General features: G+C 37.1%; 1 protein-coding gene across 1 annotated transcript; it reads right to left on the minus strand.

The window, feature by feature from the left end:
• Positions 1-335: 335 nt before the first annotated feature.
• LOC117971030 (myosin heavy chain, fast skeletal muscle-like) lies at positions 336-24,754 on the minus strand. Its single transcript, XM_034918957.2, has 41 exons — positions 24,724-24,754; positions 23,587-23,636; positions 22,311-22,526; positions 21,787-21,930; positions 21,539-21,695; positions 21,201-21,228; positions 21,001-21,115; positions 20,817-20,909; positions 20,645-20,708; positions 20,454-20,552; positions 20,257-20,360; positions 20,045-20,183; positions 19,005-19,123; positions 18,763-18,912; positions 18,498-18,668; positions 18,109-18,412; positions 17,683-17,756; positions 17,470-17,557; positions 17,267-17,384; positions 17,034-17,157; positions 14,399-14,535; positions 13,729-13,984; positions 12,596-12,838; positions 12,327-12,503; positions 12,093-12,238; positions 11,839-11,929; positions 11,361-11,750; positions 11,153-11,279; positions 10,943-11,061; positions 10,655-10,851; positions 10,383-10,566; positions 8,981-9,146; positions 6,070-6,194; positions 4,077-4,385; positions 3,778-3,981; positions 3,560-3,685; positions 3,158-3,328; positions 2,977-3,081; positions 2,742-2,837; positions 1,436-1,567; positions 336-894 (listed from the first exon to the last, which is right to left on the minus strand). Exons 3-41 carry the CDS (start codon positions 22,512-22,514, stop codon positions 874-876), a joined length of 5,817 nt encoding a protein of 1,938 aa, XP_034774848.2. The 5' UTR covers positions 22,515-22,526; positions 23,587-23,636; positions 24,724-24,754; the 3' UTR covers positions 336-873.
• Between the last annotated feature and the right edge of the window lie 746 nt (positions 24,755-25,500).

Here is a 25,500-nt window from a genome sequence, read left to right on the forward strand (position 1 = left end):
CTCTCTTTTTTGTGATCTCTGCAATTGTTCCAAGTGGGTCTGAGTGCAGCTGCTCAAATATTGAGTTTAATTCATATTTTCAAATCTCTGAGCTGTTTTGAAATGGCCAGCTCAAGATCATAGTTGACATAATTGCTGTTTTCTTAGATTCTCTATTAAAGTAAGTGAAGTGATGTCTATGCAGTTGATGTGTGCAGCAAGGCAATATATTTGCTCAAACAATGCTTTTTACTCTTTAATAAAATATATTTCTCATATTGAGCAGCCCAATAATTAAATAATTTGTTTCATGTGCAGAATAAAGACTAGCAGAAAAAAACACAAACCACAAAGCCTTGAGTAGATGCTTGCATGCCACTTTTATTCTCAAAACTACTAGTGCTGGACAATAATGACATTTTCTGTTATCAGCTGTAAATTATCACAATAATCATTATTATTATTTGTTTATTTAGCAGACGCCTTTATCCAAGGCGACTTACAGAGACTAGGGTGTGTGAACTATGCATCAGCTGCAAAGTCACTTACAACAACGTCTCACCAGAAAGACAGGGCATAAGGAGGTTAAGTGACTTGCTCAGGGTCACACAGTGCGTCAGTGAGTGAGCCGGGATTTGAACTAGGGACCTCTTGGTTACAAGTCGTTTTCTTTAACCACTGGACAGCCTTATTATCAGCTGATAAATCAAATATAGAACATTTCTTGTACCGTGTCTTTTTTTAATCAATGCAAAAATATGATCGATAACATCACAATAATCAATTATTGTTTCAACACTAAAAACTACCAGCGCTATTACAGGAACTAGTTCACTGTGAAATTCATATTTTATGAATCTCTCTACATTTCAGCTTGAGTCTTCTGCTGCTCTTCTACTCTGCTGCTGCTTTAACCTTTTGGAAAAGAAATAAATGCATCATTAAATACTGAGGAAAAACACAAACACAGATTTACTGATTTACTAGTAATTAAAAAACAGAAACATGCTAGAACATTACACAGGACACACTGCTTGACACAGATATTCCTGTTTATATATAGTTAATCAATGTAATGAAAAGTATGAGCTTACATGTGGATGTGTTACTGTTCCAGAGTTCACTGTTTATGACAGCTTTGTTTGTTATTGTGTAACAGACAAATCCTTTTGTGTCACTACCTGACAGGAAAGACTATACAGTCAGGCATGGACCCTGTTCATAGTGTGCACCCTGAGGCACACCTCTGTTAGGTTACAGGTTACTTTATATAGTGTGTAACACTACACTCAAGAATAGAGTTCTGAGATGTAAACTGTGTTTCGGCTACTCCTTTGAGTAATCAGTAATTGTTTAGATATCTCATATCATAAAACATGGTGGTGTAGTGAGACTGTAGTCCAGAAACTGTGTGTGTGTGATACCCCTACCACTGTGATTTCACCTTTTAACTTACCTTTCCCACATCACGGGTTTTAGTCCTCAGCTTGTTGACCTGGGATTCAGCGATATCAGCGCGCTCCTCACTCTCCTCAAGCTCGTGCTGCACCTTCCTGAACCTAGACAGGTGGGTGTTGACTTGTTCCTCCTGAAAGGCAAATACAATGAACAGGAACATTTGTTTTACTTGTGAGGGCCAGTGCCTATCAAATACATCAGGGGTTGAATTAAAATGAAAAGTAATGTGTTACTGTCAGATCTTGTGACTGTGCATATCCACACGGACAGATTTAATTGTCAGTTTATTTGCATCAGCAAAGCCATGGATCATGTTTTCTGTTTATAACACATTCTCAGGAGCGTGCCGGAGCAATTGAAAACATAACTTGATATGAACAATATGCACTAGCCAGTGTAAATGAACACTGAGTGTATCCATTTGAATTCAGTTTCTTAAAATCAAATTAACTAGTAGGTAAAGCTGCCATTTTAAATGTTGAATATGTTTTGACATGCAAATAAATAAAGTGCTAAGAGAAGGGAATCACGTCTATCATACAACTTTAAAGAATGTTTTGTTAGTGTGCATCCCAGTAATTTTTGCACTTTGAAGCCGTGGTATACAGTAATCCAAACCATAGCTACTGAAATGCTGCACCACATTAAAAAGTCTCTCTATTGGCTTGGGGCTTAGTAAAATGCATTTTGGAGTTTTATCCCTGAATTTTTCTCCAATAGATGCTAATTTAGGGCAGCAGTGTGGAGTAGTGGTTAGGGCTCTAGACTCTTGACCAGAGGGTTGTGGGTTCAATCCCCAGTGGGGGACACTGCTGCTGTACCCTTGAGCAAGGTACTTTACCTAGATTGCTCCAATAAAAACCCAACTGTATAAATGGGTAATTGTATGTAAAATAATGTGATATCTGTATAATGTGAAATAATGTATAATGTGATATCTTGTAACAATTGTAAGTCGCCCTGGATAAGGGCGTCTGCTAAGAAATAAATAATAATAATAATAATTTATATTTGGTTTATAAACATTTTGGGCAATTGAGTGTTAATTCGGTTAAGCTTTGCCTTTTGATCACTGAATCTCCCAGCAGAAAAAAGCAAAAGCTGCTTTATAAAAATTATTTTAAAATATCACCCAAGTCTTTTATGCTAATAAAAAAAAAACACTTTGCATGCAATTACATCATCGATTTAATTCTATCAAAATTATAATGATATGTCTGCAAAGGGGTTAAGGGTAGTAATTCAAGAAAACAACAATGTCCTAAAAAAAGGGAATATATGAAAACAACAAAAGTGTCACTTACAGCTTCCTCAGCCTGCCTCTTGTAAGTCTTCACTTTCAGTTGCAGCTTATCAACCAGATCCTGAAGTCTGAACACATTCTTCTTGTCTTCTTCAGCCTGCATGCAATAAAATAATAATAATAATAATAATAATAATAATAATAATAATAATAATAATAATAATACATCACAAATGTCTAAGCCTGATAATGTAATGCTGAGACTTCATCAGAACTTTCAGAAGCTGGTGTATTACCTGGTAGGTGAGCTCCTTGGCCCTTCTTTCATATTTCCGGACTCCTTTAACTGACTCAGCACTACGTCTTTGCTCGGCTTCAAGCTCATTTTCCAGCTCGCGCACCTGGAAATTATTGTAAATATTAAACCCAGTTCAGTTTCTTGTACAAGGGAATTATTAGTCTGCATGTTCAGCTCACCCTGGTCTCCAGTTTCTGGAGCTGTTTCTTTCCACCCTTCATGGCCAGCTGCTCAGCCTCATCCAGACGGTGGGTCAGGTCCTTCACTGTCTGCTCCATGTTCTTCTTCATTCTCTCCAGGTGAGAGCTGGTGTCCTGTTCCTTCTTGAGCTCCTCTGCCATCATGGCAGCCTGATAATTGAAGAAAGTAGATTAATGGAATGAAGTGATTTAGAACTGTAGCAGCAGTAGGAGTGGGGGGATTGTAAGGGATTCAGCCACTGGAGCTAAATGCAATAGCTTGATGGTAGAGCTCTGACCCTGAACACTATAATCAGAAATGTATACCTTATACTGGTCTGTTGAATAGCTTGGTCACAATTGGAGAGGCAGACAGACATACGGACAGACACTGTGACTCACATCAGTAATAGATTTCTTGGCTTTTTCTTCTGCATTTCTTGCTTCTTGGATGGCATCCTCTACCTCACCTTGCAGCTGGGAAATGTCATTCTCAAGCTTCTTCTTGGTGTTGATAAGACTGGTATTCTGTCAAGGTAAAGGTTGTAAGATTATGACAACTGATAAATATAAAAAAGAACAATAATTTAAAAATTAGGTGGGAAACAAAATCTTCCAACCTGGGAGTGCAGCAGCTGCACACGCTCACTGGCATCAAGGAGCTCCTGTTCAGCCACTTTGCGGCCTCTCTCTGTCTGTTCTAGGGCAGCCCTCATCTCTTCAATTTCAGCCTGCATCAGGGTGTTCCTGCGTTCTACCATGGCGAGCTGTTCCTTCATGTCTTCCTGTCCTCGGAGAGCATCGTCAAGGTGCAGTTGGGCATCCTGGACAAAACACAGAAATCAGTAAAATCATTAGGAACATTTTTAAGACAATGGAAGTGTACTTTAATAGCTGCAATGACAGAAACAGTCCGCACCTTGAGTTGACCTTGGACGTTTCTCAGTTGTTTCTGAGCTTCAGCTGCTTGGCGGTTGGAGTGACTCAGCTGAATTTCCATTTCATTCAGATCTCCCTCCATCTTCTTCTTCACTCTCAGGGCGTCGTTGCGACTCCTAATTTCAGAGTCGAGAGTGCTCTGCATAGAGTCGATCACTCTCTGACTGTTTCTCTTCAGCTGTTCAAGCTCCTCGTCTTTCTCAGCGATCTTTCTGTCAACCTCAGACTTCACCTGGTTCAGCTCAAGCTGGACGCGAAGAATCTTTGACTCCTCATGCTCCAACGAGGCCTATAAAAAGAAAAAAAAAATCAATACATAAATAAGCATTGTAAAAATTGTTATAAACATGTCTGTGTTCACATTACTCCAGTTGTAGGAAAGACGTTGGTTTAGCTACCCTAGCTTTTGTTATACCTGAATCATTCACATTTCTATGGTTTCAAAAATCATACCTAATATCATACCTAAAAACATGACATCATGCTGAAGTCATCACCAATTATACCAAGTAAACAATATTTAATTTAAAATAATTGTACTTACACGAGACTGCTCCTATACCAATGTGATGCATGGATATATTTAAATGTTTACTAACAGCGTTGGTTACTTGAAAAATATTTGTTTAACAGTAGCACATGCAAACAGATGTGATAATACTGAGCATATGATTGGAAATGACAATAACACCTAAAAAGCTACCTTTTCCTGTTGGTGATCATAAAATGTATACTGGTAGTGTTTTGTACATTTTGTGTTTGTGTGATTCTGTTTTTTACGTCCTTTCTGCAGAAGATTACGTGATATTAAGTCAGAAGAACTGGATCTTGACTCCTGAAACCTCGTGAGCCACAAGCACGATTCCTGCTCCGGTTTACATGGGTTTTTACAGCTATTTTTATCATGAGAAAGCGATTGACCCTGCCCTTAAAGTCGCGCTGTCAAAAGGATGTCGTTTTGCTGTTTCACGATGTATTCGCGTGACAACGTCACACAGTCATGACTGTAGAGTCGATTTTCACGTGCATGTAAATGCAGCCTGCCGGACTGTCTAACACTGTTCTTTCATGGTTTAAGTCCTATCTTGCAGACAGATTCCAGTTCGTCTCGTATGTGGAGGACATATCTGAAAGGTCTGGGACTGTTACAGCTTTTAAATCTAATCTTAAGACTTACTTTTATAAATTGGCCTTTCTATCCTAGTGTGCCTTTACTGTCTTTTTAAACATTCCTGTATATTGTTTGTGTTTTTTGGATTGTATTTAACTATGAAGTGTTGTTGCTGTACAGCATCTTGAGATGCCTTTGGTGTAAGTGGCCCTTTATAAATAAAATTGGATTTCATTTGATGAAAACAAATAATAACTTGGAAAATATGAATAGTTTTGATCATGACAGGTTTTATATTTAAATCACACTGATTGTTCCTGATTAATACTCAATAATTGTAAACAAGGGCAACCGCGATACTGCATTGTTTTGTGTTGAGCAATTAGGTTAATTCCATTAAATTAGTACCTAGCAATTCCAAATTTCTTAAAGATAATTTCTCAGAAAATACGAGAGCTGGTTCACCTTTAAACACATCACCATTTCATCTATTATGTTATACCTGGGGTGATAGCCATTGTTGTTTTGGTTACCAGGTCATCATGAAATACCTTTTTGAAGCACTTGAAAATTGCCATTTTTGATAGACAAATCAAAATTGTATACCTCATGTGGACACGCAGACCCGAATCCCTGCTTATAAAACAGATTGTCTGCCATATGTTTGGAAAGTACAGAGACACCTTTCTAAATGGTCAATCGCTGGGATCTTTTAATGGACACTATTTCAGTTTTTTAACTGAACAGTCATGCAGCCCATTCCTACATTTATTTCATTTGCCTTATAAAGTATAAAGAGAATGAAAATGAGAGAGATATGCAGAAAATGGAGACGGGAAGATGTGTGTTTTTAAATAATTACCTCTGCTTCCTCCAAGGCGGTTTGGATTTCTGACTTTTCAGTTTCAATCTGCTTCTTTGACTTCTCCAGTTCATGAATAATTTTCCCACCCTCACCAATCTGCTCAGTCAGATCAGAGATCTCCTCTACAAGATGAAGAAGATGAAGAATGTTGTTAATATCAGAGTACTTTAAAACAGGCAGGGACTATAACTCTGCTGGCTCCTACAGTCGTGAAAGACACACTACTGTTTTTACTACAGGACAATATGAGTATAAAATTGGTTAAAAATGGTAAATGAGTAGTATGTTGTTCGTCTTAAGTGATGATGACTGTCTGTGGTTGCTTGTGTTGCCTTGCACCTTCCACTGCATATAAGGGGGTGGGAGGGAATGCAGAGTTTGGGTTAAAAACTCTAACATTGCATTTCCCTCTTTTTGTCGTTTTTATATCAACCCTAACAGATGCATTGTCAAAGTTTTTTGTAAAGAATATATCTATAAGAATATATAGATCTGCAAAGATCTCACTCACTGTTTACAGGCCACTGTCATTTCCACTATTCATGATGCTATCTCAAACAATTTGTTACCCACATATTCAAGTAATCTAATAGTGTTGCAGTTGTTTTTACTTACTTACAAAAATCCACAAAACAAACAATCCAGGTCACCCAATTGTATCTGCCTGTTCCTGTCCAACAGAACTGATCTCCAAATTTCTTGATGAAATCTTCAAACCCCTTGTTGAATCACTGCCTTCTTATGTTAGACTCTACATATTTTCTAAAACAATTGGATAATTTCAAAGAACAACACCCTTGTGATAATATAATTATTTTTACAATCAACATTAAAAACCTCTACACTGTTATACCGAATAATGAAGGGCTAATTACAATAAAGCACTTTCTTGATGAACCGACAGTGAAAGAACCTCGAACAGATATCCTTCCGAGACTGGCTGAACTTGTGCTCACATTGAATTGTTTTTTCTTTGATGGTAATTTTTATACTCAATTGAGGGGTGTTAGCATGGGAACTAAAATGGGACCATCACATGCTTGCCTTTTTGTGGGACCGGTTGAAAACACATTTTTACAGCAATATAATGGAAGCACACCTAACCTATCTCTTAGGTACATTCACGACATCTTTGGAATTTTCACCAACTCCAGTGAGGATTTAAAACAGTTCATTCAGTCAGGAACACATTTCCACCCAGCCCTGGATTTCACATGGAACAGAGCAGAAACTGGCAATAGCATATCTTTCTTAGACATTACCATCACTGTTTTGAATTCCACCACTAACACCACTGTCTACTACAAACCAGCTGATTCTCATTCATATCTGCAGTATGACTCCTCACACCCTAAGGCTTGCAGTGACTTGATTCCCTATTCACAACTGTTAAGACGTATTTGCAGCGACAATCAAAATTTTTTTGTCAAAAGTGAGGAAATGTGTGTATTTTTTGGAAATTGTGGCTTTCCGGAAAAAATCATGACTAAAGCTAAATCCTGCATCAAATATAAATAGAAAAAAATGCTTTATATAATAATAATATACAACTCGCAGCTGATAGAATCCCTCTGGTCTTCACTTACCACCCTACCAACAGAAAGATACAGACAACTGTGCAAAGAAACTTTACAATTTTACAACAAGACCCATCTACAGCATCTATTATCAAGACTCCCCCCTTGATGTCATATAGAAGAGACAAGAATATAAGAGAATATGTGGTACACAGTGCTATTCGTTCTTTCGGAAGAACCTTTGAAAGGCACATATCCATGTAATAGACCACAATGTAATATCAGTAAATACATTCATTCTAAAGCAGAGATTGGAGGCATTAAATATTCATTCAACATTCATTAACATTTTACATGTACCTCTAAAGGAATAGTCTACTGCATTATCTGCAAGAAATGCAACAAACTGTATATTGGGGAAACTAAAAGGCGTTTAGCAGACCAGTTTGTAGAACACTTAAGAAGCAATCGCATTAACACCACTGCATTTCCAGTAGCCCATCACTTCAACAGTGATGATCACACTGCTGAAGACATCACAGTCTGTGTGATCAATCAGTGCTATGGAACAAATGTTGCTCGGAAACAAATGGAAAGAGAGTTTATCTTCAAACTGGGAATTTTGGAACCTCTGGGAATGAACATTCCATTCTAATAATCATGACACCATCCACAGAACTTTTGTATAATTACAATTCTTGAACAACAACAAGTTTACTGCACTGTGTTTACTTCTCTTTTTAAACAGCTGAAGAAGGGATTTTGCCCAAAACGTCGTGAAAATAAAAGATTTTTTAATCTTTTAAACTTTTTGTGTGCATTTTGTAATAAACCTTTTCTTTCATATGCTTTCAATTTTGTACACTGCAATTCAAAGGGAGATTTATTTAATTGACTTGAGGGTCATTGTGTTGACATGATAAGAAGTTGTACTATTCTAAAGCTGCTGTTAGGAAACTGCCCTGAAGTTGAAGAAAATAGTGTAGTCTTAAGGCTAGGTTCTTACATGTTCTGTAATTGTAAGTGCGTCAGTAAAGCAAACCTTTGCTGTATCTCTTTGTAAGTGCCAAAAAATATTTACATTATTCCTTCAGAAATGGGGATTTTCACAGGGAAGTACGTATTACACAGCATTCGATAAATCCCCCTGGAATCCTATACTGTGCGATGACCACGATAAAATACAGCCTCACACAGAATGCCCCCTGCCTCATCTACCTATCCAGGGACCAGTCTGCGAGGCAGTTTATGCCAAGGCCATTTGTTTATTCTTTTTCATTGAGGGGTGTCCCTGGTTTTACTTGCTGGGTCAGGTAGATGTAATGCAAGATATGTTTTAGTAAGTAACGTCAAGGTAAATACCCTGCGGCATGCAACGCAAGGGGGCTTACGCTGTAAATTCTTGTTCTCCCGTTTAAGGGTTTCAAGGTGGTCCAAAACTTCTTCATAGGAGTTCTTCATCTTGAAAAGTTCAGTGCTGAGAGAGCGAGTCTCTTTCAGTGCAGCCTCCAGCTCTGCCTGGGCTTCTTCAAATTTCTGCTTCCAGTCAGCTAGAACCTGAATGAATATGTGTCATAAATATGCATCAATAGTATTCTATTAATATTCGTAGTAGCTGATTGATCTCAGAACTTTGTGAAGTTTGGTCTTAAAGAATCCAAGTTATTCTGCCTCAACAACATGACTAGGTCGTCCATGCCATCCCCTCACCACTCTCTGTCTGAAGAAATGTCTCCTTCTCTTTGATGTAGGAATTTCGTAATAGGTTATATATATATATATATATATATATATATATATATATATATATATATATATATATATATATATATATTAGAACAACTATTTCTTTATAAATGTTATTTTCTGCAACAGAAAATTAAGATGTTTGTCGAGTTTGAGCCAGGAATGCAATAGGGGCCTCTTTATGAAGCAAAGCAATGTGTTTGTTCTGCTTTGGTTGTATTGCCTATGCAGAATAGATAGTGCCAAGTGTGCAAAAATAGAAGAAGGAAGGATCATAAATGATGTCACTACAAGCGGGTGTGTTGAAGTTATAAAACTGCATTGAATGTATTTCTCGGAGCTCAGTTGATCTCGCTGTAGCCTGAGGCCTATAACTCCATCCATTTAAAATTATTATTTCTAAGCTATACAAAGAAACATATTTAACTTGAATAATTTTGTTTATCGGTTTAATTTTTCCCTACACTGTCCTAAGTCTATTTCTGCTTATTTTCCAACTAAGTCCGCTGGTTCTGGTTACTGTACCATGCTTAAAGTATTGGTTCGGGTTAACTATGTCAACTCCTTTTAATTCAGTAAACTAATTTAGCTGTGGGATTGCAACAGGCTTACAATAAAAATAAGAATGTTCTTTGTTTTTGGGGGGAGGGAGGGTTGCGGTTCTCCAAGTACACAGATTTTTAGTTTTTTTTAGTATGTCATCATTCTTAACAACCTAAAACAATCAAGAAGTTCATGCTTGTTCTAAAACAGCACAGTGAAACAAACTATTCAATCACACCTGCAGAGTGAAGTGATTAGTGTGAGAGTCTTTTAAATACATGTACAAGGGGATCGTTTCTAGATTTAAGAGAGAACCTATTGTCTGTTTTACTGGGCATTAATGATCATTTGTGCCTGTAAAACACATTAATCAACTCATCACCGTATGTGTGAGAACAATCAATCCACCAGCTGTCATTATGTATTTGTGGAAAACTGATGGTCAACAGCAGACAACATCTTATCCCTCTATAGCTGCCTTTGTGATAAACATCTTTTTGGTACCTTGTCGAAGTTTCTCTGCTTCTTGTCGAGAGCAGAGGCTTGTGCATTTGCTCTTTCTACATCAACCATGAGATCTTCAACTTCACTCTGGAGTCTCAGTTTTGTTTTTTCCAGAGAGGCACACTTTGAGTTCACAGCCTCAATGTGTTCCTCAGCATCTTGAAGGCGCTGTGCTAGCTTTTTCCTGTGAAAAGTGTTCAAGTACAGAAAACGGTTAAAGAATGATAGAATTTAAATGAATATAAAGTTGTAAGTTAACTATGACTATTTACTTTGCTTCTTCAAGCTCCTCCGTGCGCTGGATAGCATCAGTTTCGTATTTTGATCTCCACTGAGCCACCTCACTGTTAGCCTTTGACATTGCACGCTGCAGCTCAGCCTTGGCTTCCTGCTCCTCCTCATATTGCTCACGAAGCAGGTCACAGTCATGGCGGGCAGATTGCACACCATGAGCCAGGGCAGTCTTGGCCTTTAAAGAATTATGGGAATGTTACAAATTACATTTAAAAACAGTGCAAGAAAAAAACACTGTATATAAAAAGTAACGTGACATGTATTACTTTTGTTTCTTCCTCAATGTGCCTCTTGAGCTCCTCAATTTGCTGAGTGAAAGCCTGTTTTCCTCTTGTGAGCTGAGAAATTAAAGATTCTTTCTCATCCAGTTGGCGAGAGAATTCACCTGAAGTAAAAATATTCATAGCTATTTAAAAACAGTCCTTCCTTTACAACATGTAGAATAACATCATGCAGTAACTGTAGTAAAAGCATACCATTCTCTGTCAGGAGACGGGCTCTTTGAGCACTGATGTCATTGATCTGACGGATATTCTCATCGTTCTTCGTCTTAATTTCACTATATTGGTCTTCCAGAGAACGACACATCTTTTCCAGGTTTGCCTTTAATTAAAAGTTGAAAAAGATGTGTACAAGAACTCAATTCTTTATTGTATATTGAGATCACACACTTGTGCTGTTTACCTTGGATTTGGCTACAGATTCCATGTTGCTGGAGAGGTCATCAAGCTCCATTTTATATTCACTCTTTTCTTTCTCAAGCTTCTGTTTCACACGCTGGAGGTTGTCAATCTGTTCTCCCAGTTCCGCCACGCTGTCGGCTTGCTTTTTGCGAAGAGCAGAGGCAGTAGCTTCATGCTGCAGAGTGGACTCCTCCAGGTCTCGTCTGAGCTTCTGAAACTCAGCTTCACGTTTCTTGTTCATTTCAATCTGAGCTGAAGTTGCACCGCCAGCTTCCTCAAGCCTTTCACTGATCTCTTCAAGTTCCCTGGAAAGATCAGCTCTCTGCTTTTCAATCTTTGCCCGAGACGCTCGTTCGGCCTCGATTTCTTCTTCAAGTTCTTCAATGCGCGCCTAGAAAATAAAAAATTGAGCGGTTGAAATTAAAAATTTATAATCATTTCTCATCTGTGAATTAAAAGATTTTGTTTCCGCACAATACCTGAAGCTCTTTAATCTTCTTTTGAAGTTGAGCACCCAAAGCTTGTTCATCTTCAATTTTGCTCAGCAGCTGACTTGTTTCAAAGTCCTTCCTGTAAAGTATAAATATATATATATATATATATATATATATATATATATATATATATATATATATATATATATATATATATATATGTATTTCTTTTTACATGGTTCTTTTGTTATGTATCCAGAGTTTCTTTAGGATATACATTTTACAAAATACAAAATTACTTTTTTATCTTCTCATCTGATTGCTGCTTGTCATTTTCCAGATCCATTATGGATTCCTGGGCTAGTTTCAGATCTCCCTCAAGCTTTCTTTTGGCTCTCTCAAGGTCCATACGGAGTTTCTTTTCTTGCTCCAATGAACCTTCAAGCTAAATAAAAGGAACAGCAAATTATATTATATTAATATATTTGATTAAGTGAAACCCCTTGAGAGCCTGCACCGTCGGCTTCACTCACATCGTCCACTTGTTGTTCCAGCTTAGTCTTTGCTTTGGTCAGAGTGTTGACTTTGTCCTCCTCTGCTTGCAGGTCATCAAGGGTCTGTTGGTGTGCCTCTTGGAGGGCTTTCTTTTCCTTGGTTAATTTTGCAAGACTTTCATCCTGAGCAGCCATTTCTTCAGTAAGGTTTTTAACCTATATGAAAGGGTTAGAAACCAAATAAACTGATGTATTTGCTGTCCAGTTTTTTCAGTAAATAATTGTATGTCTTTTGTTAAAATCCTAACCTTATTTTCCGTGGCATGCTTCTCCTTCTCAACTTTGGCCAATGTAAGCTCTAGGTCATCAATGTCTTTCTTGAGCTCACTGCACTCATCTTCCAGTTTCCTCTTCTTGGCAGTCAGCTCAGCATTCATTTCCTCCTCATCTTCCAATCTCTCAGTAATCTCTTTAACTTTAGCCTCAAGCTGGATTTTGTTTTTGATAAGCCCTTCACATCTTTCTTCAACATCAGAGCGACTTTCCGATTCCTGTTAAGACATTGTCAAAGTATTGTTATCAACAAATGTAGATTTGAATGCATAACTTATTTAGCACAGCACATTTACATGATACTGATACAGCAATCTCCTGAGATATCAGTTAAAATGTGCCCATTCCCCACTTCCAAAAATGAATCTTCAGTACAGAGTCACTACATGTCACTAATAATGGGATCATGCTGATGCAAACATTGCCACCCATTTAATAGTAGGCAAGTGTAACAGAAGACACTTTATTAAATCCACAGAGAGCATCTTTGCTAGAGATTGGGATTCACTATCTCAACAATCAAATTTTGTTTTCTAAAGTATGTTTTCTCACCCCTTCACTGGCTTCTTTCCTGTAAATAACCAATCAGCTGCTGCCCCTATTGATTGACATGCTTTCAGACAGTAACTTGTTTTAGCCCAGAAAACACTATTGAGGTGAAATGACCCAGTAAGTGCAAACAGATAACCAGAGAATACGGCTTAGAAACTGAGAGCTTCCAGCTTCATGTTTTAAATAGAAAATACCTGTGTGCTATAATGTGTTTCTTTCAAAAGTGCACATTTATGGCCTATGTTGCTAATGGAAGTGCTTGAATTACTTTAAGAGAAAGTATATAAAATAGTTAATAAAGCTCAATTATAACCTGACCACTTAATTGAGTAACTCTTAATCAATACTGTACAATGGGGCCCATTGTGACTTAATACTTTTTATGGGTCTCCACAGTCCTCAAATAGCAGACTCCTGTCCATAAATTGTACTTATTTAGTCCATAAGAAGACACTTTTAAATCTAGTGCATCGCTAATTTATCTAGGCTGTGACTAACATTGAAAGTAACATTATGTATGTGGACTAAAAAGCCATAGTACAAAATAGACTCGTACCGACTGGACTTGAAGCAGCAGGTCATTCTTTTCCTGCATCACAGAATTCATTTTCTCCTCAAGCTCCTTTCGTTTTGCTTCTGCTTTGGCCAGATTTTCTTTGCACTTTTCAAATTCTTCCTTCATGTTGGACATTTCCTTTTCAGATTCAGCACTCTTCAGGAGTGGCTTGATCTTGAAGTAGAGCTTCATCCATGGCCAGTGTTTCACATTCATGAATGAACGAATGTTGTACTGGATGGTGAAAATAGACTCCCTACAATACAAGAACAAGGTAATAACTTCAGTTCTAGATTACTTATTTTACTTAAGTGCAAATGCTGACTAAATACTACATGCAATCTGAATAATACAATGCACCATATGGCTACTTCATAAGCTGGGCTGTTGTGAAAAAGACCATTACCAAAAAAATAAAATAAAAAAAATAGCGTGGGGAACCGTTAGTTAAACTGATTTTTGACTCTATTAAGAACAAGCCTTGGTGTAGTCATGACTATATATTAATACCTCTTATGACCTGCTTTCAGTCATATTACATAATTACATTGATCTGGGGGGTTTACTTTTTTAATTATCTCTTGAAATGAATCTCCTCAGTAACTCAAATAAATCAAGCAGTTCAAATGTTTTTGCAATTCTTCTGAGGTTACAGTATTTCTTCATTCACCTCCTTTCCATCATCTTTTGGAATTCCCTTCTCATCAGAAACCCACGACAGCGAGCCTGGGTAGTAGTCATGAGTGCGGCCAATTTTTCATCTCGCATCTCCTCAAGTACACCCAGCAGACCAGCTTTAAAGAACACCTGTATTCAAGAGATTCACGGTAAAATATGGTTTTGTCTTATCATGGCACCACATTCAATTAAGAGAAGGGAGTTCACTTAATCATGTAATAAACATCTTGAAAATGATTGATTTTCATAAGTGTAATGTGCTTTACATTGACCTATAAATTAATGCTGGGACAAATATCCGAATATCCGAACGAATATTGTTTTACATGTATTCAGATACAAAAATCAGGTGTTCGTATTCGCTACAAATGACAAAAAATACCTTGCACTTATTTACCGCCTCACCAGAATTTGCACGACTGTATAAGAAATGGCAAATGAAAAAGAACTATGTGTGATATGTAAGCAATAAGGCACGGCAGGGTGTGGAATATACACCAATGAAAACACATAAAAGTTGGAAACGGTTATTTATTGGCTGATTTCTTCAGACCAGCAACAATGATGTGGGACGAAGGAGGGATCATGGAGCATGATAGAGGGAGGAGGGAGTTTTAGAGAAGGGAGGAGGTTGAAGGGAATTTCAGAGGAGGGAAGAGGGGGTTTCAGAGGAGGGAGGAGGGAGTTACAGAGGAGGGAGCACATAATGACTCCTTTTTGCCTGATGTACAAAGATGTCCTAATATGGACACCGTACAAGCGATTTTGAGCAACATGGTGTTTGATCATTGTTGTCCTTGTCGTTGTCTAAGGAAGTGTAGGGCAGAGTGTGGCTCCACTGTCTGTGATCATTTGAAGAAGGTGCCCAGTAATTTTTAAGGCTTCCCTCACACCTGTGACCAGTGACAGACATTATTTGCTGTGTTTCAAACCTGGCTTCGCAAAGGAGATGCACCAATTTGGACCTAACGCTGTGGTTTGTCTATCGACGACTCAGTCATAAGAACATAAGAAAGTTTCCAAACGAGAGGAGGCCATTCAGCCCATCTTGCTCGTTTGGTTGTTAGTAGCTTATTGATCCCAGAATCTCATCAAGCAGCTTCTTGAAGGATCCCAGGGTGACAGCTTCAACAACATTACTGGGGAGCTGGTTCCAGACCCTCACAATTCTCTGTGTAAAAAAGTGCCTCCTATTTTCTGTTCTGAATGACCCTTTATCTAATCTCCATTTGTGACCCCTGGTCCTTGTTTCTTTTTTCAGGTCAAAAAAGTCCCCTGGGTCGACTTTGTCTATACCGTTTAGGATTTTGAATGCTTGAATCAGATCACCGCGTAGGTCCATTGCCCAGGCCCACAAAAGCCTGGTGCCAGCCCTGATAATAGCAGTGCCATTTTAACTAATTAAGAAGTTACTGAGTTGAAGAGGGGAACAAAAAACTAAACTCGCGCCACCGGTAGTTTTTATTCTCTTTTTGAGCTGGTACAACTCTAAAAGGATACTTGCTATTACTTATACTTATATATTATTAAAATCATCAAGGTAGTCATCACTCTTTCAGTAACCACTGCAAGCAATGAACGTCTGTTTTCTGTTTTAAGTTTGGTTAAAATCTATTTACGAACTTCCATGACCAGTCCTCATCTGAGTGAACTGCTTGTAATGGCAGCTGAAAATTATTGGTAAAAAAAGATTGATTGTTCTGGCTGATATCTTTGCTTTAAACTACTAGCTGTAGTAACTGGTGGTTCTGCTGATATCTGACATGAAGCCTAGACGATATCCTCTGCTTCACTAGGTTTATCCATGCAATGTGACTGAGGTTTTCTTTTGTACATTTGTTGCAGAGTTTTATTATTCTGGAGAGGGTCCCCAAATGCATTCTTTGCCCTCCCCTCCCCCTTTTGTGAAGTATGTGATAGTTTGGGTTATTCACTATTTAAAAGAGTCAGTAGGTGTTTATTTTTTTAATTTTTTTATATATAAAATTTAGTGGAATAAACCGCTACAGAATAAGACCATATTGCTACCTACTTTCCTGGCAGGTAGCAAATCCTCACTACTGTTTTTTGTTGTGACTTTCTGTTATATGGAATGTAACAAACGAGAAGCAAAATTGAGTTTTTTTGTTACCTTTAATTTTACCATGCCATTTCCAACTTTTGTTTTATTTGAAGTGTTTAAAGTTTAAATTTCAGTTTTCATTTGCTTGTTCAGCTACAAAAAGTCACAAGTAAACCTTGTATTATTAGTTTATCAAAACATGTCTATGGCCATTGTTTACTGTGAAGAAATGGCAATGGCAAGGAATGAAACAAATAAATAAATAAAGAACACAAGAACAAGGTTCAAAATAAAAGTTTTAAGCAAAATAAATCCCTACTTTCCAGACTTTAAGAACATAAGAACGTTTACAAACGAGAGGAGGCCATTCAGCCCATCTTGCTCGTTTGGTTGTTAGTAGCTTATTGATCCCAGAATCTCATCAAGCAGCTTCTTGAAGGATCCCAGGGTGTCAACAACAACATTACTGGGGAGTTGGTTCCAGACTCTGTTCCAACCCTGTTACACTATGCAATACTATTCTCAAGGTAATGCTAATTGAAAAGATATATTTATGTATACTAACCTTGGTGTGCCCAAATTTATACTCCTCGTGATTTACTTCAATTGAGGCCAAAAGCTTCTCTGATGCTTTCTTGTTGTCCATGAACTGACCCTCAGGGATGACACTTGCATTTAACACTTTGTATCTGTCAAAAATAGCAAATATGTGTGATGATATACTTTTAATAGTTGCAAAGAGAATTGTAAAAGAAAGAAAAAACATGAATGAGAGGGTAAACTCAATGGTGTTGATACCTTTGCTTGAAGTCACCATATAAGATTCTGCTTGGAAATCCCTTTCTGCAAATTCTGATACCTTCTAGCACACCATTGCATCTCAGCTGGTGGATGACCAAGAAGTTTTCCATTAAACCTAAAATTACAATTAGAAGTGTGTCACAAACTTATTTTAAAATCATGATACCTGTCACAGACATACATGATCATATTATAATTACCTGGAGTCTTTGTCTCATTGGGAATTAAGCAACGCACAAAGTGTGGATGGGTACTTCTTAAGTTGGTCATCAGTTTGTTCAAGTTCTCCTGTAGAGTGACAAATATACAATACATTTAACATTTGTAATTTACATAACTAGCACAGACTTTAAATGGTGGGAGGATCAGAAATAAACTGACAAGACTGCAGAAGAGAAAGCAAAAACACATACCCTGAAAAGGGCTGACACTGTTTGAAAGGAGCCACCCTTCTTCTTCTTTCCACCCCCCTTTGCAGCAGCAGCCTCTTTAAATACAAAGAATAAACTTCAGACTGATATGATACAATTGATTCTAAAACAATCTTTAATACTCCAAAATTGATTCCTAGCATCTGTTCCTATTTCTAGGGGGTGCTTGAACTGAACATGTGTCTACCTGAAAAGAGGGGTAATAATGCTACTTTTCTAAGATGCGTTGAAACACATTTAGATATTATGAATAACAATAGCATTTAGCCGCTGTCAAAAAGAAAATACACTCAACGCCCTAAACAGCAATGAACATTCAGTATAATAAGTGAAAGTGTTACAGTAATGAAATGAGTCACACATAATGTGATTTCAAAGGTGAATGAAGGTATGGCATTTTTCAAGCACCTGCAGCTGGAAAAGCGGCATAAAGGTGGGCCAGGAGTTTCATGGATGATTTCTGGTACAGCCCCACTACAGTGTCGTTCAGTGGGTCCTTGTTCTTGTCCAGCCAGCCAGTGACGTTGTAGTCCACAGTGCCAGCATAGTGCACCAGGGAGAAGTGGGCCTCAGGTTTGCCTTTGACTGGTTTAGGTTTCTGGAAGGCGTTGCTCTTGCCAAGGTGCTGGTCAAACAGCTTGTTCTTGAAAGAAGCGTCTGAGGCCTTGGGGAACATGCACTCCTCTTCAAGGATGGAGAATATTCCCATAGGCTAGTGAGAATTAAAATTCAAGTGTTAAAAAGAGAATAGCAAGAGACCAAGGATGGTGCAATGGTTACTATGTTCTTTTACATACCTTTTCAATAAGCTCAATACAAGCAGCCAAGTCCATACCGAAGTCAATGAAGTCCCAAATAATCCCTTCTTTCTTGTACTCTTCTTGTTCCAGTACAAACATGGTATGATTGAAGAACTGTTGCAGTTTTTCATTGGTGAAGTTGATGCACAGCTGCTCCAAGCTATTGTACTAAATACATGTATGAAATATTTGAATATTAACAATAGCAATAATAAAACAAAGGAGTAAAAAATATATAAGCAGTATGACAAATTAAACTTACATCAAAGATCTCAAATCCTGCAATATCCAGGACTCCAATGTAGAATTGTCTTGTCTGCTTTGTAGCCAGCATCTCGTTGATACGGATAACCATCCACAAGAACAATTTCTCATAGACAGATTTAGAGAGAGCACCAACAGCATGATTTACCTAATAAAAGATACAAGAATAATTGTTAAATGAAAATAATATGAAGTTGAATTGTGTGCAATGTGCATGGAGGTCTAGAGCAAACACATTACCTGGGGGACAGTCTGCCCCTTGGTCACATACTCATTCCCCACTTTCACTCTCGGGAAGCACAAGGATTTGAGCAAGTCGGCTGAGTTCAATCCCATCAGATAACTGACTTTATCAGCCACTGAAATCAAACACAAAATCTTGTTGATGACATCTGGTAATCTTAGATGTTTAAATGGGTTGATATCGATAGAATATCTACATCTGTATTTCATAGCTGTTAGCCCATGTGTTTCTCAAACTCTTTTTAACTGTCATGTAAGCTGAATGTTTTGTGATGTAAATGTTTTGGGCTTTGCAGACCATTTCTAGAGAATCACACCTGTTCAGTAATCAATCAGGTTGTTTTAGTTTCCAACTTTTTATTATTATTATTATTATTATTATTATTATTATTATTATTATTATTATTATTATTATTATTATTATTATTATTAATTAGTCATTTAGCAGATGCTTTTATCCAAAGCGACTTACAAGAGACCAGGGTGAGAACTATGCATCTCAACTACTGCTGCTGAAAAGTCACTTACAAAAGGACCTCAGTTTTACTTCTCATCCGAAGGCTTATAATATAAATTAATGTCCCATCAAGTACCAGAATAAAGCAATAGCGATATCTTTCACTCTTGGGTAGCATAAGGCTTTCAGCAATTCGGCTGACTTTAGTCCCACTAGATAACTGACTTATTTACCAGTGAAAGAGAAGATATTTTCTGTACTTTCCAGTTTAGATCCTAAATCCATTTCAATCTTTAAATTGATGTAATAGTTACATATTATTGTATTGAAATGTGTAACAAATGATCTTTCACCAAATATGGTACATCTATGAGCAGGAACAAGCAGTGCTTTTTTAATATTGTGATCACAACATAAGAAGTCATTATATTGAATATAATGTTAATGACAACATAATGCATATTCAGATAACTGCTAAATGATAATTAACATGAATTAAGATAGCTATGATAGGAACAGCAAATGTTTTTTTAAGTATGATTTAAAGCACATATTGCCTGTGCTTGTAAATCAAAGTTACCTTCAGTGCCATCTGGTTCAGCCTGCTCCTCACGCTGCTTCTGCTTGAACTTCATGTTACCATAGTGCATCACCGCACCAGTTAGTTTGTAGATGCCCATTTTCTCTTCATTGGTGAATCCAAGAATGTCAATGGCAGACTGGATAATAAAAAGAACATTAGGCACATAAAGGTAATGAAATCATTAAGCAAAGCTAATCGATGGAACTTACATCTGTGGCATCCAACTCCTCTTTGTCGTCAATGCTGGCGACGGTGATCTGCCCTTGACTGATCAGAGGGAAATCATAGGGGTTGGTGGTAATGAGAAGCATGTCTGGAAGGAAGAACAGCAACAAACACAAAATTGGTTATTTTGAGACAGACAGATCAATCAGCCAGTTTAACAGAATGATTTAGTTTCACCTACCAATAAGCTCTGGCTTGTGGTTGGTCATGATCTGATAGAAGATATGGTAGCTCCTTTCTTCTTTCAACTGAAACGTGACTCTGGATTTTTCCAGCAAGTCTGTGATGAGTAAGTATTACAGTCAGAATTTGAAATGTCTAAAACTAAGACACAAATGTAAAGAGATACTACAGTAGAAGAAATAAACGTACATGTCTCAATATCAGCGGAAGCCAGTTTTCCTGTTGCTCCGAAGTGAATTCTGATAAATTTACCCTTAATGAAAATAAAATAAAATCACGCACATATGTTAATGCACTGTTAATGGTTTATGAAAGTCCAAACATGTAGTAATATAATGGGAACAAAAGCATTGTCACTTACAAAGCGAGACGAGTTGTCATTTCTCACAGTTTTTGCATTACCAAAAGCTTCCAGCAGAGGGTTAGCTGAAATGATCTGATCCTCCAGGGTTCCCTGTATAAGACACAATCCTAGAGTTAGATAATGGAACTGGAACCCATTGAATGTTCCGTACTATTTGATGTCAATGGCAATAGTTTCCAACCTGGACTTTTCCAGGAGCCGCCTCTTTCTTCTTCTCACCACCAGCCACTGCGATTGTCGCAAAGTACTGGATGACACGTTTGGTGTTCACAGTCTTTCCTGCACCAGATTCTCCACTAAATAAAACAGAAAAACATGTTAAGATGATATTTCTTGAGAGATTTATTTTTTAATAATGTTTGTAATTTTACCCATACTTACGTGATCAGGACTGACTGGTTTTCACGATCTGTAAAGGTAATTATATTAAGAATTTGATTAAAGATGGTATCTGAATTATTATTTAGTTTAACTGATAATAATGAGTAACAGATCCAGTGTGGGGTCACAGTAAATCAATGTCCATATTTTAATTTCTTTCCCCTGTCATGATATTAGAATTTACAAAAACAATGCTTTTCATAACTCATTCCATTTAGGATCAGAACTGCATGATATAAGATCCATTACTTCACCAAAAGGCATGAGATATAGAAACAGAAGGAATTAATTTAATGTACTTACCCCAGATAAAATCAGCTTGTTTTTGAAATACTTACCAGTAAGCATGAACTGATAGGCATTGTCAGAGACAGAGAAGATGTGTGGTGGAGCCTCCATACGCTTCTTGCCTCTGTATGCATTAACACAAGACTGGTCGTACACTGGAAGCCACTTGTATGGATTCACAGTAGCACAAAACAGCCCAGAGTAAGTCTGAAATTGTACAATGGAATATTACATACAGTTCATTCATAAGTAAATAGTCTTTTGATTGTATTTATTTATTTTGTATGAACACTCTTACGTAGATCATCCATGCGGCATAACGCTCTTTGAGGTTATACAGCACAGTTGGTTCACTGAGGTGGGTCATCATGGCCATGTCCTCAATTTTATCATACTTGGGAGGGTTCATAGGGTAGACGTCATCTTCTTTAACAGTGACGGTCTGAAATGCAAAAAAAGACAAACTTAAATCCTGAGAAACAAAAGTTTTTGAAAGGCAAAGGTTTAATACATCATACATATTTACAACACAATTGTTGTAACTGTCTATGTAAGTTCATAACCATTTTTATGTGTTTCATATCAAGATATTATAATTGCTGGTACTCAGAATATTGGGGTATATCCTCACTAATATGCAATTTGCATGTTTTTTAAACAAAATTTCAATGTTAGAAAACTATTAAAAAAAAACTAAGGTTATCCAGGTAATTGGAAGCATTTATCTAGCATAAGGAAAGTGCATGCAGTATACAATGCAGTAGTAAATAATAGAAATCTAAGCCAATAAGAAGATGCTGTTTTTACTCTAATGTGACTTACTTGTCCTTCATCAGTTTTTACAGTGACTTTGCCACCTTCTTTACTCTGGATAACACCTTTTAAGTACATCTCTTTGGCATCTGCTACGTAGCAGGCAGTTTTTGCATCAAAGGGTTTGCTTTGCGCCTCAATTCTTTCCTTCTCGGGCTTCCGGAGGTAGATGGCCGCCTCCCCGTATAACTGCATCTCTGCGTCCGTACTCATGATGACGGTTTACTGTGGAAATGCATAATGAAGACAGCAAACTGAACATGTTGGTCATTATTATATTATATCTGGAGTACAGTAATGTAAAACCCAGTGATCAGTGGTAAGCTGGTGTAACAAATTAAATCAATTGTTTTGGTTTAAACCTTGTGGTTCCATTCTACGTGTAACATTGACACCCTCCTGCCAAGTCCAATAGATCTGATCTCAAACATGGAAAAAGTTAACCCAAACCAATCAGTGCAGTACAGAAACCAGGACCAGAGGACAGAGTTGAAAATGACAGTTGGAGATTTACATAAGACAAAGGGAATGAGACACGCAGAGTGGCGTGTGTGTGGAAATGGCTACCTAGTCATGTTGTTGAGGCAGAATCACTTGGATCCTTTAAGACCCAACTTGACAAAGTTCTGTGATCTGCTACTAGGATCCCAATGAGCCTAGATGGGCCAAATGGCCTCCACTCGTTTGTACATTTTATTATGTTCTTGTGTTAAAAAATAACAACACTATTCAGCAAAACACAGTACTTTAGAACTCGGCAGATGAAAAAGAGATGTTTCCATTCCAGTCACTGAATACAAAATTAATTATTGCCTTTAACATATGGATTTTGCCATAGGAATACAAGTAAATACTTGCAAATGGATACATAACTGGTTAAAACATAGGAAGCGAAGAGTATCTTTAAGAGGTGAAACCTCTGTCTGGGCAATGTACAAAGTAGGGTGGCACATGGCTCTGTCCTTGGACCACTGATGTTTCCACTGATCTACATCAATGACTTAGATCAGGGAATAATTAGCAAGTTTGTCAAATTTTCAGATGACACAAAGTTTGGGTGATTGGCTGATACGATTTCAGCCACCCCAGTAATACAAAAACATTTGACATTAGTTTTGAATGGCAGTCACAAAAATATAAGCTCCAAATACCCAATGGGGGTGGGGGGGGGGATATAACTGGAACAGGCTCACCAAGACAAAGACCATTGTGTTGTAATTGACTCATCACAGATGATCTTATCAATGATATCATTCACAAGGCAGATTTTACAAATATTCCTTACCTTCCTTCACAACATGCGCAGGAAGATGATAATTTTGATACTCCACAGCACTGCAAATAAAAAAGAGAAAAGCAATTTATTCTTCCTGTTGTGATTCTTTTTTTATATTGCTCGTTCTGGACTTCCCATTTATTCAGTGCATTAATACTGACTCCCTGTCACTGTAGATAACTCTCAATAGAGGTTTTCACTGGACTCCACTAGACCACTGAAATGAAGAAAATACAACACTCCAGTGATATGAAACCCAATTAAAACACACAAGTTTGTGTGAAATGTTTAGAGCATGGCCATAAAAAAACAATATTAATGTGACATTATTAGTCGTATTGATAGGTATAAACAATAATGTATATATTTACAATGTCTAGTAATGAAATTCATAACACAAGTCTAATCCACAATGGGCTGACCTATCCTTACAAAGAACAATAAAGTAAATCATAACAAAAAATATGGTTGTCGAATTAGCAATTATGCAATGTTGTGGGATTATATTAGCAGGAATATCTAGAGATTAAAACACAATACCAAACCATTTAAAGAAATTATGGAATTTGATGTAAAGAAATTCATGTATAAAAATAATATAGATTTAAAAAAGAAAACATAATAATACATATTTTTTCTAGCTTAGCATTTTCTGGTACATGAGCAAGATGGGCCGAATGGCCTCCTCTCGTGTGTAAACGTTATGTTCTTATGTTCTTATATATGCTTTTATTTTTCGTTTTATTGTATTGAAAGTTTTCATTATTTTGTAATTTCAAAAAAGCATTCTCGTAAAAAAAAAATCTCATTTATTTTGCAAATGTTTAAAGCCCTGAATTATAAAAATGTGAGATACTTCTATGTGTTTATCTATTTATATGTGCTTTTTAAAAATCTTCTTTGTTTTAGGCTAAATAGATTAAGTTTTAACAGTTTAACAAATAGTAATCTGTGCTACTTGTTTGTGTTTGCAAATTCTTCTTCCTAGCATGTAAACACTTCTGTCCTAATCATGTTCAAATGCTAATCCATATATTGTTCTAATATTAACATATTCACTCTGTATTAGTAGCTGTGCTGCTTATTCTAAGGCTGCCATCAAAGTACAACAACTTAATACAGACACTTAAACCTAAAGCAACTTACCACTACTTGACACGCCTATCAGTGAGGGTGAAGGCTCTGCTCTTCTGATTTTATTAAGAACATTTTGCCAGCCCAGCAAAACTGGCTTCTGTATAAGGTCATGAAACTTTACTCACTAAAGATACCCACACACCCATATGAAACTTTATTCCATTTACTATTTGCGTGTGTCCACAAGATTTGGCTAAAGGTTATGATGATAACACAATATTTATTGAAACTGATCCAGTTAAGTTTGTTATTTCATATGATCTTCTATTTATGCCTCATAGGCAGGTCATATTGGGGGTTAGATGTTGTGCCATTAATGACTGAGGCCCCTATCGGATTTATCAGGGTAAACTACATGCATCCAGTAAATATAGCTTATAAAGAAGAACTTACCCAAATTAACAGAACAGACACCATTCAACTTTTCACTTCTTCCTTGTTTTAATTCAATATTAACACATTCACACACACACAGTCACTTAGAACATGACCATGCACATTAAAAACATACATGAGGATGCAATTTACTACTCATGAAGCTGTATTTTTTTATAATTCTATAGATATTAAGGTTGCCTACTTTCCATGGATCATCGTGGGTTTGAGGAAGTTACCTATTGTTACCTGCTATAGGAACTCTAAGAAAGAGTTAACTTTTACCTATGTTTGGCAACTTGGCCTCAGGCTGTGTGTGAATGTTAGAAAGTTAGTGTCACATGTGCGCAGCAAAACAGGGACACTGAAGTAGAGCAATATTCATCCAGCAGGTGGGCACTCAAGTGACCC

This window comes from Acipenser ruthenus, chromosome 57 (assembly GCF_902713425.1).
Source record: "Acipenser ruthenus chromosome 57, fAciRut3.2 maternal haplotype, whole genome shotgun sequence".
NCBI lineage: Eukaryota > Metazoa > Chordata > Actinopteri > Acipenseriformes > Acipenseridae > Acipenser > Acipenser ruthenus.

Excerpts from the sequence above, each read along its gene's own strand:
- LOC117971030 (XM_034918957.2), bottom strand. The coding sequence starts at position 22,514 with ATGAGTACGGACGCAGAGATGCAGTTATACGGGGAGGCGGCCATCTAC. Across the intron at positions 18,913-19,004 it reads AGGGGCAGACTGTCCCCCAG|GTAAATCATGCTGTTGGTGC; the intron begins GTAATGTGTTTG and ends ATCTTTTATTAG. Across the intron at positions 17,757-18,108 it reads TGCCGCTTTTCCAGCTGCAG|AGGCTGCTGCTGCAAAGGGG; the intron begins GTGCTTGAAAAA and ends TTGTATTTAAAG.